Source organism: Muntiacus reevesi, chromosome 1 (genome assembly GCF_963930625.1).
Source record: "Muntiacus reevesi chromosome 1, mMunRee1.1, whole genome shotgun sequence".
NCBI lineage: Eukaryota > Metazoa > Chordata > Mammalia > Artiodactyla > Cervidae > Muntiacus > Muntiacus reevesi.
This window is the reverse complement of record NC_089249.1, coordinates 187738918-187756587: the sequence shown is the minus strand read 5'-3', so window position 1 is coordinate 187756587 and position 17670 is coordinate 187738918. Positions and strand designations below refer to the sequence as shown.

Here is a 17670-nt window from a genome sequence, read left to right as displayed (position 1 = left end):
CAAACATATGGAGGCTAAATAACACGCTTCTGAATAACCAACAAATCATAGAAGAAATCAAAAAAGAAATCAAAATATGTATAGAAATGAATGAAAATGAAAATACAACAACCCAAAACCTATGGGACACTGTAAAAGCAGTGCTAAGGGGAAGGTTCATAGCATTACAGGCTTACATCAAGAAACAAGAAAAAAGCCAAATAAATAACCTAACTCTACACCAAAAGCAGTTAGAGAAGGAAGAAATGAAGAACCCCAGGGTCAGCAGAAGGAAAGAAATCTTAAAAATTAGGGCAGAAATAAATGCAAAAGAAACTAAAGAGACCATAGCAAAAATCAACAAAGCTAAAAGCTGGTTTTTTGAAAAAATAAACAAAATTGACAAACCATTAGCGAGACTCATTAAGAAACAAAGAGAGAAGAACCAAATTAACAAAATAAGAAATGAAAAGGGTGAGATCACAACAGACAACACTGAAATACAAAGGATCATAAGAGACTACTACCAGCAGCTCTATGCCAATAAAATGGACAACTTGGATGAAATGGACAAATTCTTAGAAAAGTATAACTTTCCAAAACTGAATCAGGAAGAAATAGAAGATCTTAACAGAACCATCACAAGCAAGGAAATCGAAACTGTAATCAAAAATCTTCCAGGAAACAAAAGCCCAGGACCAGATGGCTTCACAGCTGAATTCTACCAAAAATTTAGAGAAGAGCTAACACCTATCTTACTCAAACTCTTCCAGAAAATTGCAGAAGAAGGTAAGCTTCCAAACTCATTCTATGAGGCCACCATCACCCTAATTCCAAAACCAGACAAAGATGCCACAAAAAAAGAAAACTACAGGCCAATATCACTGATGAACATAGATGCAAAAATCCTTAACAAAATTCTAGCAAACAGAATTCAACAACATATTAAAAAAATCATAAACCATGACCAAGTGGGCTTTATCCCAGGAATGCAAGGATTCTTTAATATCCGCAAGTCAATCAATGTAATACACCACATTAACAAATTGAAAGATAAAAACTATATGATTATCTCAATAGATGCAGAGAAAGCCTTTGACAAAATTCAACACCCATTTATGATTAAAACTCTCCAGAAAGCAGGAATAGAGGGAACATACCTCAACATAATAAAAGCTATATATGACAAACCCACAGCAAGCATCACCCTCAATGGTGAAAAATTGAAAGCATTTCCCCTGAAATCAGGAACAAGAGAGGGGTGCCCACTCTCACCACTACTATTCAACATAGTCTTGGAAGTTTTGGCCACAGCAATCAGAGCAGAAAAAGAAGTAAAAGGAATCCAGATAGGAAAAGAAGAAGTGAAACTCTCGCTGTTTGCAGATGACATGATCCTCTACATAGCAAACCCTAAAGACTCTACCAGAAAATTACTAGAGCTAATCAACGAATATAGTAAAGTTGCAGGATATAAAATTAATACACAGAAATCCCTTGCATTTCTATACACTAACAATGAGAAAACAGAAAGAGAAATTAAGGAAACAATACCATTCACCATTGCAACAAAAAGAATAAAATACTTAGGAGTATATCTACCTAAAGAAACAAAAGACCTGTACATAGAAAACTATAAAACACTGATGAAAGAAATCAAAGAGGACACAAACAGATGGAGAAATATACCATGTTCATGGATTGGAAGAATCAATATTGTCAAAATGGCTATTCTACCCAAAGCAATCTATAGATTCAAGGCAATCCCTATCAAGCTACCAACGGTATTTTTCACAGAACTAGAACAAATAATTTCACAATTTGTATGGAAATACAGAAAACCACGAATAGCCAAAGTAATCTTGAGAAAGAAGAATGGAACTGGAGGAATCACCCTCCCTGACTTCAGACTCTACTACAAAGCCACAGTCATCAAGACAGTATGGTACTGGCACAAAGAGAGAAATATAGATCAATGAAACAGAATAGAAAGCCCAGAGATAAATCCACGAACCTATGGACAGCTTATCTTTGACAAAGGAGGCAAGGATATACAATGGAAAAAAGATAACCTCTTTAACAAGTGGTGCTGGGAAAACTGGTCAACCACTTGTAAAAGAATGAAACTAGAACACTTTCTAACACCATACACAAAAATAAACTCAAAATGGATTAAAGATCTAAATGTAAGACCAGAAACTATAAAACTCCTAGAGGAGAACATAGGCAAAACACTCTCTGACATAAATCTCAGCAGGATCCTCTATGACCCACCTCCGAGAATATTGGAAATAAAAGCAAAACTAAACAAATGGGACCTAATGAAACTTAAAAGCTTTTGCACTACAAAGGAAACTATAAGTAAGGTGAAAAGACAGCCCTCAGATTGGGAGAAAATAATAGCAAATGAAGAAACAGACAAAGGATTAATCTCAAAAATATACAAGCAACTCCTGAAGCTCAATTCCAGAAAAATAAATGACCCAATCAAAAAATGGGCCAAAGAACTAAACAGACATTTCTCCAAAGAAGACATACAGATGGCTAACAAACACACGAAAAGATGCTCAACATCACTCATTATTAGAGAAATGCAAATCAAAACCACAATGAGATACCATTACATGCCAGTCAGGATGGCTGCTATCCAAAAGTCTACAAGCAATAAATGCTGGAGAGGGTGTGGAGAAAAGGGAACCCTCTTACACTGTTGGTGGGAATGCAAACTAGTACAGCCACTATGGAAAACAGTGTGGAGATTTCTTAAAAAACTGGAAATAGAACTGCCATATGACACAGCAATACCACTTCTGGGCATACACACCAAGGAAACCAGATCTGAAAGAGACACGTGCACCGCAATGTTCATCGCAGCACTGTTTATAATAGCCAGGACATGGAAGCAGCCTAGATGCCCATCCGCAGATGAATGGATAAGGAAGCTGTGGTACATATACACCATGGAATATTACTCAGCCGTTAAAAAGAATTCATTTGAATCAGTTCTAATGAGATGGACGAAACTGGAGCCCATTATACAGAGTGAAGTAAGCCAGAAAGATAAAGAACATTACAGCATACTAACACATATATACGGAATTTAGAAAGGTGGTAACGATAACCCTATATGCAAAACAGAAAAAGAAACACAGAAGTACAGAACAGACTTTTGAACTCCGTGGGAGAAGGTGAGGGTGGGATGTTTCAAAAGAACAGCATGTATATTATCTATGGTGAATCAGATCACTAGCCCAGGTGGGATGCATGAGACGAGTGCTCGGGCCTGGTGCACTGGGAGGACCCAGAGAAGTCGGGTGGAGAGGGAGGTGGGAGGGGGGATCGGGATGGGGAATACGTGTAACTCAATGGCTGATTCGTGTCAATGTATGACAAAACCCACTGAAATGTTGTGAAGTAATTGGCCTCCAACTAATAAAATAAAATTAAAAAAAAATAATAATAAAAAAAATAAAAGCAAAAAAAAAAAAAAAAAAAAGAAAGCCTTCCTTGAAGGAAAAAAAAAAAATCCTAGAGGAGAACATAGGCAAAACACTCTCTGACATAAATCACAGCAGGATCCTCTATGATTCACCTCCCAGAATATTGGAAATAAAAGCAAAAATAAACAGATGGGACCAAATGAAACTTAAAAGCTTTTGCCCAACAAAGGAAACTATAAGCAAGGTTAAAAGACAGCTCTCAGATTGGGGGAAAATAATAGCAAACGAAGCAACAAAGGATTAATCTCAAAAATATACAAGCAACTCCTGCAGCTAAATTCCAGAAAAATAAATGACCCAATCAAAAAATGGGTCAAAGAACTAAACAGACATTTCTCCAAAGAAGACATACATATGGCTAACAAACACATGAAAAGATGCTCAATATCACTCTTTATCAGAGAAATGCAAATCAAAACCACAATGAGGCACCATTACATGCCAGTCAGAATGACTGCTATCCAAAAGTCTACAAGCAATAAATGCTGGAGAGGGTGTGGAGAAAAGGGAACCCTCTTACACTGTTGGTGGGAATGCAAACTAGTACAGCTGCTATGGATAACAGTGTGGAGATTTCTTTAAAAACTGGAAATAGAACTGCCATATGACCCAGCAATCCCACTTCTGGGCATACACACCGAGGAAACCAGATCTGAAAGAGACACGTACACCCCAATGTTCATCGCAGCACTGTTTATAATAGCCAGGACATGGAAGCAACCTAGATGTCCATCAGCAGACGAATGGGTAAAGAAGCTGTGGCACATATACACAATGGAATATTGCTCAGCCATTAAAAAGAATTCATTTGAATCAGTTCTAATGAGATGGATGAAACTGGAGCCCATGATACAGAGTGAAGTAAGCCAGAAAGATAAAGACCAATACAGTATGCTAACACATATATATGGAATTTAGAAAGATGGTAACGATAACCCTATATGCAAAACAGAAAAAGAGACACAGATGTACAGAACGACTTTTGGACTCTGTGGGAGAAGGCGAGGGTGGGATGTCCCGAGAACAGTATCGAAACATGTCTGTTATGTAGGGTGAAACAGATCACCAGCCCATGTTGGATGCATGAGACAAGTGCTTGGGCCTGGTGCACTGGGAAGACCCAGAGGGATCGGGTGGAGAGGGAGGTGGGAGGGGGGATCGGGATGGGGAATACTTGTAAATCCATGTCTGATTCATGTCAATGTATGGCAAAAACCACTACAAGATTGTAAATAATTAGCCTCCAACTAATAAAAATAAATGGAAACAACAACAACAACAACAACAATCTACAAACAATAAATGCTGGAGAGAGTGTGGAAGAAAGGGAACACTCTTGCACTGTTGGTGGGAATGTAAATTGATACAGACACTATAGAAGATGATATTGAGATTCCTTAAAAGGCAAGGGATAAAACCACCAGAAGACCCAGGAATACCATTCTTAGGCATATACCCTGAGGAAATCAAAACTGAAAACCACACATATATCCCATTTTTCATTGCAGCACTGTTTACAATAGCTAGAACATGGAGACAAGCTAGATGTCCATTAACAGATGAGTGGATAATGAAATAGTGGTACATATACACAACGGAATATTACTCAGCCATAAAAAGGAACACATTTGTGTTAGTTCTAATGAGGTGCATGAACCTAGAACCTATTAACCGAGTGAAGTAAGTCAGAAAGAGGAACATAAATATTGTATACTTAATGCACACATATGGAATCTAGAAAAATGGTACTGAAGAATTCATTTGCAGGGCAGCAATAGAGAAACAGACATAGAGCATAGACTTATGGACATGGGGAAAGGGGAGGAGAGGGTGAGATGTGTGAAGTGAGTAAATTGGAAGCTTACATTACCATATGTAAAATAGATAGCCAATGAGAATTTGCTGTTTGTCTCAAGAAACTGAAACAGGGGCTCTGTATCAGCCTAGAGGGGTGGGGTGGGGAGGCAGATGGGAAGGAGGGAGGTTCAAATGGGAGGGAACATATGTATACTTATGGCTGATTCATGTTGAGGTTTGACAGAAAACAGCAAAATTATGTAAAGCAATTATCCTTCTATTAAAAAATAAATAAACTAAAAAATAAAATCCACAAACAACAAATGCTTGAGAGAGTATGGAGAGAAGGGAACCCTCCTACCCTGTCAGTGGGATATAAATTGGTACAGTCACTCTGGAGAACAGTATGGAGGTTCCTTAGAAAACTAAAATGGTGCTACCATATGACCCTGCAATCCCACTCTTGGGTATATATCCAGAGAAAAGCAATCTGAAAGGATACATGCACCAAAATGCTCATTGCAGTACTGTCTATAATAGCCAAGACATGGAAGCAACCTAAATGTCCTTCAGCAGAGGAATGGATAAAGAAGTGGCGCATGCATACAGTGGAGTATTACTCAGACATTGAAAAGAATGAAATAGAGCTGCTTGCAGTCAGTGGATGAACCTAGAGAGTGTCATACTGAGTGAAGAAAGTTGGTCATAGAAGGAGAAATATTGTATTGCATCTCTTATACGTGGAATCCAAAAAGAATTGATACAAATGAACTTACTTATAAACCAGAAAGAGATTCACAGACTTAGAAAATGAACTTATGGTTGCCAGGGGGAAGGAATAGTAAGGGAGTCTGGGAAAATCATGTACACACTGCCATATTCCAAATGGATAACCAACAAGGACTTCGTGCATAGCACATGGAACTCTACTCAATGTTATGTGCCAGCCTGGATGGGCTGGGGGTTTGGAAGGATGGATACATGTATACATAAGGCTGAGTTCCTTTGCTGTTCACCTGAAACAGCCACAACAATGTTAACTGACTATACCTCAATACAAAATTAAAAGTTCAAACTTTGCAAAAAAAATATTATTTAAGTTTCAGGTGTAGTCACATAGTGAGTCACGATTTTAAATGTTATAGTTCATTCACTGCTAGCATAGAACATTGGCTACATTCCTTGTGCTCTACAGTATATCTTTGTGGCTTATCTTATGCATGGTAGTTTGTACCTCTTAATCCCTTGCTCCTGTCTTGCCCCTCTCCCTTCCCTCTTCCCACTGTTGGCCACTGGTTTGTTCCCTCTGTCTTTGAGTCCAGACTTCCCTGGTGATCCAGTGGTTAAGACTCCGCACTGTCAGTGGAGAGGGCATGGATTCAGTCTATGGTCAGGGAAGTTCTACGTGCTGAGCAATGCAGTCAAAAAAAGAAAAAGAAATTCTATGTCTGTGAGTCTGTTTCTTTTTGGTTATATTCACTAGTTTGTTTCATATTTTTAGATTTCACTTATAAAAGATATGTACACTTATGGCTGATTCATGTCGATGTTTGACAGAAAACAACAAAATTTTGTAAAGCAAGTATCCTTCAATTAAAAAATATATAATTCTTTTATAAAATGAGAGATATACAGAAAAAAAAGTCATTCTCTTGTGAATTATTTAAGACAGCCCATTCTCTCTGGACTAAAGTGTTGAGGGCCATCCAATGAACTTGACCCTGAAGTCAAGTTTTGACCCTGAAAAGCAACTTATTCCCATGGAGTCTGCCTGAACATCCAGCCGAACCCCTTCTCACACCATTTCTCTTCTTGTATTTCTGGCACCTTCTCCAGATTACACCTTCAACAACAAGAGCAGAAGTTGTGGCAAAGTCATGGCCTGATTTTGTTGGTAGACTGGTGCAACCCATATCCTTGATCATAATTCCACATTAAGATGCTTGACATTCACATGCTCTTGAAAAATGTGCCATCATGCCCTTGACAAAGAAATTCCATCTCAAATGTTGAGGAAGTGCTTGTGGGAAAAGATAATGGAGATCAGATCCTGGAGAAAAGAGCATTGTGACTAAGGTGCATGGGGAGGGGGAAGCATCTCTTGCATCCAAGATGTTCCCATGGGAACAAAACTAGCAGAAGCTCCTTTCTAGTTTGGCTTCCTCACTAGTGGGAACCAAATTGTTCAGAGAACAGAGTAACAATGGAACAATTAATTTAATGAGCACTTGGGAGAATTCAACCTTGGAAGCCACAGAAACAGTAAAAATGCCCCTTAACTTCTCTCACTGCGGTTCAACTGTCCCAGAAAGGAGGTGGTTCAGCTGTGTCCTTTCAGAGAATGGATGCCTGATGCCACCTCCTTGCACTTCATTGGAGTTGAGTTGAGGATCCATCACCCAGGAATGAAAGGTTCCAGGGAACGAGAGGCTCACTGAGGACATTATTAGAGTGTGTGCTGTGGGAAACAGGTATGGAGACAGGCAGAACTCTCAGCGTATTAACTTGGGTGGCACAAATGAGTATAACACAATGGTAAGTCTACACAGTTATGTCCCGAGTCTCTAAAACTCTCTTCCACTCGGGTTCCTTCCCCTCTCTTCTGAGACCCATTTTTGAGAATCTCTCACCTTCTTAATGGAAACTGAACTTGTTTCAGTACCCAGCATCTCTCCAGATTTCTTATGCAACCATCTTAGTTGTTTTTTAGGAGTCAAGTGGTTCTAGTCTCCAGCAGATTCTCCTGTTTCCTTTTGTCTATCATATCTTACTGATTTATTCACTCACTCAAACAAGAAGCATTTTAGCGGTCCTTCCTAGTTAGCACGTACCTACGTGCATGCATGCTTTGTTGGGTCCGACTCTGCAACTGCATAGACTGTAAACCACCAGGCTCCTCTGCCCATGGGATTTTCCAGGCAAGAAGACTGGAGCAGGTTGCCATTTCTTACTTCAGGAGATCTTCCCAACTGCCAGTGATTGAACCCGGGTCTCTTGCCTCTGCTGCATTGGCAGGCAGACTCTTTACACCTTACAAGCCCATTCAAACAGCTTTGTGATTCAAACAGTTTGCTGAATGTTTGTCTCAGTTTCCCCATCTGTGAGATGAGGATAATAACAGTGTCCAATTTGTAAGGTTAATATGAAAATTAAATTAAAGGAGATAATGCACGAGAGGTTTTTTAATTACCCTGTGAGCATCTATACATGTTAATCATTACTATTTTATTACTGTTCACATACAATCATTTGTTAAATCAAAGCAACAATGAGCATGATAAAATGAGCTAAGGCATACAAAACTTAGCACAAATACTTGACACATGGAGGTCCTCAATAATTTGACTTATTTAGTAACTGTATCACTTTCATTTACTGTGTATTTGCAAGTTTCTAGCCCCTGTTCTAATTGGCTTACATTTTTGTTAATATGTGAAATGATTGTGATCTATTTTCTGAGAGACTTGACTGCACATATGAAACTTCCTGGACTTTTTTTTTCCCCCCCTTGCACCCTGTTTTTATGTTAATTTTTATTTTTTAATAGTTTTAGAGAATTTTAAAGAAAAGTTGCAAAGATAGTACAGAAAGCTCCCATAGTCATGAAAACCTTTTGAAACTAGACAGAAGCAATGGCTGCAAATCATTCAAATGCCATTGAAGGTTACTTTAAGGTGACTATTGGTTTTTATTTTATATTATTATTATTTTATTTTTTGGTGTCAGTTGCCTTACTAAAATCATTTTCAGTTCAAAGATTTGGTTTTCCTCTTCCAATAAAAAATACATTTAAAAAGAACTTTTACATTGCCAATTTTTTATTATCTTCAGCCAATCTATCATCTTCAAACAATAATTGCTTTTTTGATACTTAACAATTTTTGGATCTTTTTCTCTTTGTACTACATTGGCTACAACTTCCTGAGAATTGATAATAGTGACAATAATCTTTCTTTTCTTCTTTAATATTTAAAGGGAAATTCTTATATTGTTCTTGTCTTTAGGTCCCACAAACACATTTTTGGATGTAAGTCTTGTTGTTTGCTCAATTCCTTCCCTAATTATTCATCTGTTCTCCTCCATCCTGAATCAACTTTGGACACTTACATTTTATTAGAAATAAATTAATTTCTTAGAGATTTTCTAATTTTAACATGAAGCTTTAATTAATATTTTCTTGTAAAGTTGAGCATCTCCTTACCTCCATGTTTATTTTTCTCATTCCTAATTTTAGGCATTTTTTGTTCTTTTTGTTTTTATTTCACTCATCAAACTACTTTTGCCCATATGTTTGCTTTTGCCAAAGAATTAGCTCTGGAATGTCTCAGTTCTAGAAATTTTCTGCTTTTTAATTCATTAACTCTGCTTCTATCTTAATTTTCTGCTTTACTTACGTTTGTTATATGTAACTTTCATTAACAACATCGTGCAAATCTTCATGTCTTTACTTCTTGAGGATAGACTACACATGGGTCATTTGCAGTTTTTTGAAATATGTAATAGAAGAAAACGAATATAAAATTCAAGACTCATTTTATCACTCCAAGGTGACTCTTATCCACATTTGGATATTTCTTGTAGAAAATTCTCCTTGGATAAGTGCAAGGAAGCATAAAAGATCTGTACACTGATTTAATTTCTCCAGTCCAGAAAAACAGATCAATTATCACCTCAGAGAGGTATCAGTTCAGCTCAGTTGTTCAGTCGTGTCCGTCTCTTCAATCCCATGAACCACAAGACGCCAGGCCTCCCTGTCCATCACCAACTCCAGAAGTCCACGCAAACTCATGTCCATCGAGTCAGTGATGGCATTCAACCATCCCATCCTCTGACGTCCCCTTCTCCTCCTGCCTTCAATCTTTCCCTGCCTCCGGGTCTTTTCCAATGAGTCAGTGGCCAAAGTATTGGAGTTTCAGATTCAACATCAGTCTGTCCAATGAACACCCAGGACTGATCTCCTCTAGGGTGGACTGGTTGGATCTCCTTGCAGTCCAAGGGACTCTCAAGAGTCTTCTTCTACACCACAGTTCAAAATCATCAATCCTTCTGTGCTCAGCTTTCTTTATAGTTCAACTCTCACATCCATACATGGCTACTGGAAAAATCAGAGCCTTGACCAGATGGAACTTTGTTGGCAAAGTAATGTCTCTGCTTTTCAATATGCTATCTAGGTTGGTCATAACTTTCCTTCCAAGGAGTAAGTGTCTTTTAATTTCATGGCTGCAATCACCATCTGCAGTGATTTGGGAGCACAGAAAAATAAAGCCAGCCACTGTTTCCATTGTTTCCCCATCTATTTGGCATGAAGTGATGGGACCGGGTGCCATGAACTTAGTTTTCTGAATGTTGCTCTTTAAGCCAACTTTTTCACTCTCCTCTTTCACTTTCATCAAGAGGCTCTTTAGTTCTTCTTCACTTTCTGCCATAAAGGTGGTGTCATCTGCATATCTGAGGTTATTAATATTTCTCCCGGCAATCTTGATTCCAGCTTGTGCTTCCTCCAGTCCAGCGTTTCTCATGATGTACTCTGCATATAAGTTAAATAAGCAGGGTGACCATATACAGTCTTGATGTACTCCCTTTCCTATTTGGAACCAGCCTGTTGTTCTATGTCCATTTCTAACTGTTGCTTCCTGACCTGTATACAAATTTCTCAAAAGGCAGGTCAGGTGTTCCGGTATCCCCGTTTCTTTCAGAATTTTCCACAGTTTGCTGTGATCCACACAGTCAAAGGCTTTGGCATAGTCAATAAACAGAACTAGATGTTCTTCTGGAACTCTCTTGCTTTATCGATGATCCAGCAGATGTTGGCAATTTGATCTCTGGTTCCTCTGCCTTTTCTAAAATCAACTTGAACATCTGGAAGTTCATGGTTTACGTATTGCTGAGGCCTGGCTTAGAGAATTTTGAGGATTACTTTACTAGCATGTGAGATGAATGCAATTGTGCTGTAGTTTGAGTTTCTTTAGCATTACCTTTCTTTGGGATTGGAAAGAAAACTGACCTGTTCCAGTCCTGTGGTCACTGCTGAGTTTTCCAAATTTGCTGGCATATTGAGTGCAGCACTTTCACAGCATCATCTTTCAGTATTTGAAAGAGCTCAACTGGAATTCCATCATATCCACTAGCTTTGTTCATAGTGATGCTTTCTAAGGCCCACTTGACTTCACATTCTAGGATGTCTGGCTCTAGGTCAGTGATCACACCATTGTGATTATCTGAGTCTTGAAGATCTTTTTTGTACAGTTCTTCTGTATATTCTTGCCACCTCTTCTTAATATCTTCTGCTTCTGTTAGGTCCATACCATTTCGGTCCTTTATCGAACCCATCTTTGCCTGAAATGTTCCCTTGATATCTCTAATTTTCTTGAAGTGATCTCTAGTCTTTCCCATTCTGTTGTTTTCCTCTATTTCTTTGCATTGATCGCTGAGGAAGACTTTCTTATCTCCTTGTTATTCTTTGGATCTCTGCTTTCAAATGGGTATAACTTTCCTTTGCTCCTTTGCCTTTTGGTTCTCTTCTTTTCACAGCTATTTTAAGGCCTCCTCAGACAGCCATTTTGCTTTTTTCTATTTCTTTTTCTTGGGGATGGTTTTGATCCTTGTCACCTGTAGAGTGTCATAAACCTCCATTCATAGTTCATCAGGCACTCCGTCTATCAGATCTAGTCCCTTATATTTATTCCTCACTTCCACTATATAGTCATAAGGGATTTGATTTAGGTCATACCTGAATGGTCTAGTGGTTTTCCCCACTTTCTTCAATTTAAGTCTTAATTTTGCAATACAGAGTTCATGATCTGAGTCACACTCCACTCCCTGTCTTGTTTTTGCTGTCTGCATAGAGCTTCTCCATCTTTGGTCTGCAAAGAATATACTCAATCTGATTTTGAGGTTGACCATCTGGTGATGTCCATGTGTAGAGTCTTCTCTTGTGTTGTTGGAAGAGGGTGTTTGCTATGACCAGTGCATTCTCTTGGCAGACTCTGTTAGCCGTTGCCCTGCTTCATTCTGTACTCCAAGGCCAAATTTGCCTGTTACTCCAGGTGTTTCTTGACTTCCTACTTTTGCATTCTAGCCCCTATAATGAAAAGGATATCTTTTGGGGGTGCTAGTTCTAGCAGGTCTTGAAGGTCTTCATAGAACCGTTCAACTTCAGCTTCTTCAGCATGACTGGTCAGGGCATAGACTTGGATTACTGTGATATTGAATGGTTTGCCTTGGAAGTGAACAGAGATCATTCTGTTGTTTTCTAGATTACAGTCAAGTACTGCATTTCAGACTCTTTTGTTGACTGTGATGGCTACTCCATTTCTTCTAAGGGATTGCTGCCCACAGTAGTAGATATAATGGTCATCTGAGTTAAATTCACCCATTCCAGTCCATTTTAATTCACTGATTCCTACAATGTCAACATTCACTCTTCTCATCTCCTGTTTGACCACTTCCAATTTGCCTTGATTCATGGACCTCCCATCCCAGGTCCCTATGCAATATTGCTCTTACAGCATTGCTTCTATCACCAGTCCCATCCACAGCTGGGTGTTGTTTTTGCTTTGACTCAATCCCTCATTCTTTCAGGAGTTATTTCTCCACTGATCTCCAGTAGTATATTGGGTACCTACTGACCTGGGGAGTTCATCTCTCAATGTCCTATCTTTTTGCCTTTTCATACTGCCCATGGGGTTCTCGAGGCAAGAATACTACAGTGGTTTGCCATCCCCTTCTCTGGTGGACCACATTCTGTCAGACCTCTCCACCATGGTCCCTCCATCTTGAGTGTGCCCACACAACATGGCTTAGTTTCATTGAGTTGGACAAGGCTGTGGTCCGTGTGATCAGATTGACTAGTTGTCTGTGATTGTGGTTTCAGTCTGTCTGCCCTCCGATGCTTTCTCTCAGCACCTACCATCTTATTTGGGTTTCTCTTACCTTGGAAGTGAGGTATCTCTTCATGGCCACTCCAGCAAAGTGCAGCCGCCTACGTATATGAAGTGCTATTTCTCTTTTCACTTGATGAAATTTTGCATTCTGAGTCTTTATTTTTTCCAATGGCTTCTTAATGACCTCAGTGAAAAGTGTATCTTATTTTACTTTCACACTCTAGGTTAATACTATAAAAAAAATTCTCAAAACTTATTACCTTTTTTACACTTTCTATAAATATTTAATATCTTATGCCTTTTCTCCAGCTAATACATTAATGTTTCTATGATTTTTAATTAAGGCTTTATAGGTTAAAGATACTAATTTTTATTAGTCAAATACATTATCTTTCTGCATGGTACATTTTCTCATTAATAATTTTTCAATTTATGGTCCAATTATTCATCTTTTCTCACCTTTTTTCTATCAAAAACTTTTTATTCAGTGAGAATATCTGCTTTTAAAAATTACATATATTCATATATAAATTATATTATCTATGTATTTTATTTATTTCCTTCTGATAGTCTATATGGTCCCTTGTTCCACACTTAACATTTGAAATTCATTAGGAAATATGGAGATAAGATTTAACATTATTTTTTCTAAATTATTAATCAGTTGTGAAATACTTATTTACCTCTCTAAATGGCCCTCTAACATATCCAAGAATAAAAATGAAAGTTCAGATGATAAAAATACATATAGATATATCCTAAATTATGGTAAATATATTAAATAAAAACTCTAGAATTATTCCCCTGAAGGAAAAGAAGAATAGTAAGAATTCCAACTCTTAACATAAATTTGAACAGTGTTGTGGAGCTTCATAGCATTGCAATTAAACCTAAACACCAACAGACATTGTAAAATAATGTTATTTGGAGAAAATATATAAATATTAAAGAAAATCTTGAAATTAATAAGGAAATCTAGAAAATGCCCATAGCAGCTTATAAGTACAAAAAACAAAATCTAATGCTTTCCTAATATAAAAGCAAGTTCAGAGATTTAATGGGAAGGACTAAATGTCATTATTAATGATATTAAACCTATACCACATTAAAATGCTATGTAGAAATCCTGCTGCTCGCAACACTTTGGATGAATCAGAGGACATTATAAAAAATGAAATAAACCATACAGAAAAGAACAAATACTGTATGATGTATGATTCCACTCACTTGAAGCATCTAGAATTATCAAACTCATAGAAGCAGGGAATAGGATGTTGATTGTAAGTGGCTAGAAGGCAAGGAAAATAGGGAACTCTTGCTCAGTGTATAAAGTTTTTGTTATACAAAATGAAAAAACTCTAGAGATGTGGCATATAACATGGTGGTGGTGGTGGTTTAGTGGCTAAGTTGTGTCCAACTCTTGCAACCCCATGGACTGCAGCCTGCTAGGTTCCTCTGCCCATGGAACTTTCCAGGCAGGAATACTGGAGCAGATCGCCATTTCCTTCTCCAGGGATATAACATAGTTAAGAAAGTTGATAATATGGTATTGTATTCTTTAAAATAGTTTAGAAGGATAGATTGTAAGTATTCATACCACACAAAAGAATACAAGGTCAGTTTTGGAGGTGGTAGGCTGTTTTTATGGGTTTCCCAGGTGGCTCAGGGAGAATCAACCTGCCAATGCAGGAGACACAAAATGCAGCTTGGATCTCTGGGTCTGGAAGATCGCCTGGAGAAGGAAATGGCAACCCATTCCAGTATTCCTGCCTGGAGAATCCCATGGACAGAGGAGCCTGGCAGGCTACAGTCCACAGGGTCCCAAAGAGTCAGACACGACTAAGCACACATTCACCCAAAACGCAAAACAAAAGATGATTTATGTGAAGACAAACTCCATATTTAGAAACTCTAGGAGAGTCTATATTTAGAAGTTCAATTGTGATTGAATTTATATAGGGTTATTGACAATATAAATAACATGTAAATGAGGATTAATGATAATATTGGGCTTTTTATTCCCTTTTTTTACAAAAGGAGCACCCAAGTTCCACAGGATATGATATAGAAATTACAGAAAGACAGTACAACGAAAGAAACTCTCAACGATGAAAAAAACTGCCTAGAGTCAGAGAATTCCCCACTTCTATAAGCACTGTTAAACCCTCATGAGCAGCCATCCTGGATGCCAGGGAAGGGACGATTGTTTGGGGATGCAGGCGAGCACTAGAGCAGTGCATCTCAAATGTGTGTCAGAATTTCCAGGAGGGCTTGTTAAAGTACCAAGTGCGGACTTCACACCCAGCGTATCTGATTCAGTAGGTCAGAGGTGACTCTGGTAAATGATCCACCTGCCAACGTAGGAGGCACAGGAGATGCTGGCTCCAACCCCTGGGTTGGGAAGGTCTCCTGGAGGAGGAAGTGGCAATTGACTTCAGCCCACATGCCTGGGAAATCTCACGAACAGAGGAGATGAGATGGTGGGCTACAGCCCATGGGGTTGCAGAGTCAAACACATGATTGAGCGCACACGCAGGTCAGATGAGCCTAAAAATGTGAATTTCTAATATTTCTAGGGGTTGCTGATGTTGCTGGTGAGAGACAATCACAATTTGAGGATTGCTGAACTCAAAGACAATTGTTCTAGATGTCAACAGTGACCACAATTTGTCATCAAATGAAGTCAATCCTTAGCGCAAATGAATGACTTCATGGTATTCCTGGGTTTGGATTAAGGATATTTCTGCCTCTCTGGGGAATATTTATTTGGGGTAAATTTTGTATTCTTTTTTTCTTCCTTGTTGGCTAGCCCAGCAGACTCATGGAAAGAGGAAACCAAACAGGAATCAGAAACTTTCTCCTCCTGGGATTCACAGATTACCAAGACCTACAGCCTCTCCTCTTCGGGCTCTTTCTTTCCATGTACCTGGTCACATTCACTGGAAACCTGGCCATCATCCTAGCTGTCATCTCAGACTCCCACCTCCACACCCCCATGTACTTCTTCCTCTCCAACCTGTCCTTCGCTGACATCTGCTTCACCTCCACCACTGTCCCAAAGATGCTGTGGAACATCCAGAAACAGAGTCAAGTTATCACCTATGCAGGCTGCCTCAGCCAGGTATTCTTTTTCATTTTGTTTGGATGCCTGGACAATTTACTCTTGACCATGATGGCCTATGACCGCTTCGTGGCCATCTGTCACCCCCTGCACTACATGGTCATCATGAGCCCCCGGGTCTGTGGGCTGCTGGCTCTGGGGTCCTGGTGCCTCAGCGTCACAGCCTCCCTGCCTGAGACCTTGACTATCTTGAGGCTGTCTTTCTGCAGAAGCATGAAGATCCCACAATCTTTTTGTGATCTTCCTGAAATCCTGAAGCTTGCCTGTTCTGACACCCTCATCAATCACACAGTGGTCTATTTTATGACTATTACCCTAGGTGTTTTTCCTCTCTCTGGGATCCTCTTTTCTTACTATCAGATTTCCTCCTCCATCCTGAGAATGTCATCAGTCAGCAGCAGATACAAAGCTTTTTCCACCTGTGGGTCTCACTTCTCAGTGGTCTCCTTGTTCTATGGCACAGGCCTAGGGGTCTACCTCAGTTCTGCAGTCACTTCATCCTCTAGGACAAGTCTGGTGGCGTCTGTGATGTACACCACGGTCACCCCCATGCTGAACCCCTTCATCTACAGTCTGAGGAGCAGGGACATGAAGGGGGTCCTTGTGCGGCTCATTAGCAGGGCACCGTCTCTCATTCACAGGGCCTTCGGAGGACTCTCATAAGTAACTGGGCACATAACATTGAGGACCAGAAATCCTGGCTTCCTTCACTTGATGTTTTTATCTTTCCTAATACTCATGTTTTAAAGAAAAACTTTCCTTGGGTCTTCACAACCCTCTCTATTTTCCTTCATAATATATCTTTGTTTCCCTTTTTCAGTTTGTAACCATATGAATTTTAACTTCATATGAATTGAACCTGACATTTTCTGTTACACTTAGTGATGATTTAAAGTTCTTAAAAAATAAACTGAATCTCATGTTTTTAATAGATATTGTCAAAGTGATGGGATGTATAACTATTATGGAAATGTTGCCCTGCAAACTCATTTACAGAGACGTTTTCTGAGGTTGTGTGAATTAAATGAACTGGAAGAAGTGCCTTTTCTCTGAATAACTTTCATTCACATCAAACTTAAAGTATTTTATTTCATTCTTGATATGTGAATTCTGGAGCTGAACAGTTCAAAGTACTGTCAAGTACTGAGAATCCTTCTGCTTTTTTTGCTCTATCTCTAGCTTGACCATGGGGTTTCTACCCTCAAGGTAGCAAAATGGCTTCTGCCCTTCCAGCAATTGCAACTGCATTCCAGGAAGGTGGAATGGAAAATTATAATATAGAAGATATTCCTTCATCATTGATCACTTTAGTGTATTCTGTCTGGATTCAAATTTTCACATCTGTATCCATTACCTAAGAAATTTCTCTAGTCTGCTCTGCCCATGTTTA

At 38.9% G+C, this 17670-nt stretch overlaps 1 protein-coding gene across 1 annotated transcript; it reads left to right on the top strand.

The window, feature by feature from the left end:
- Positions 1 to 15980: 15980 nt before the first annotated feature.
- On the top strand, positions 15981 to 16943 carry LOC136155721 (olfactory receptor 7C2-like). Its single transcript, XM_065917746.1, has one exon. The coding sequence runs from the start codon at positions 15981 to 15983 to the stop codon at positions 16941 to 16943; it is 963 nt and encodes a 320-aa protein (XP_065773818.1).
- Positions 16944 to 17670: the final 727 nt, after the last annotated feature.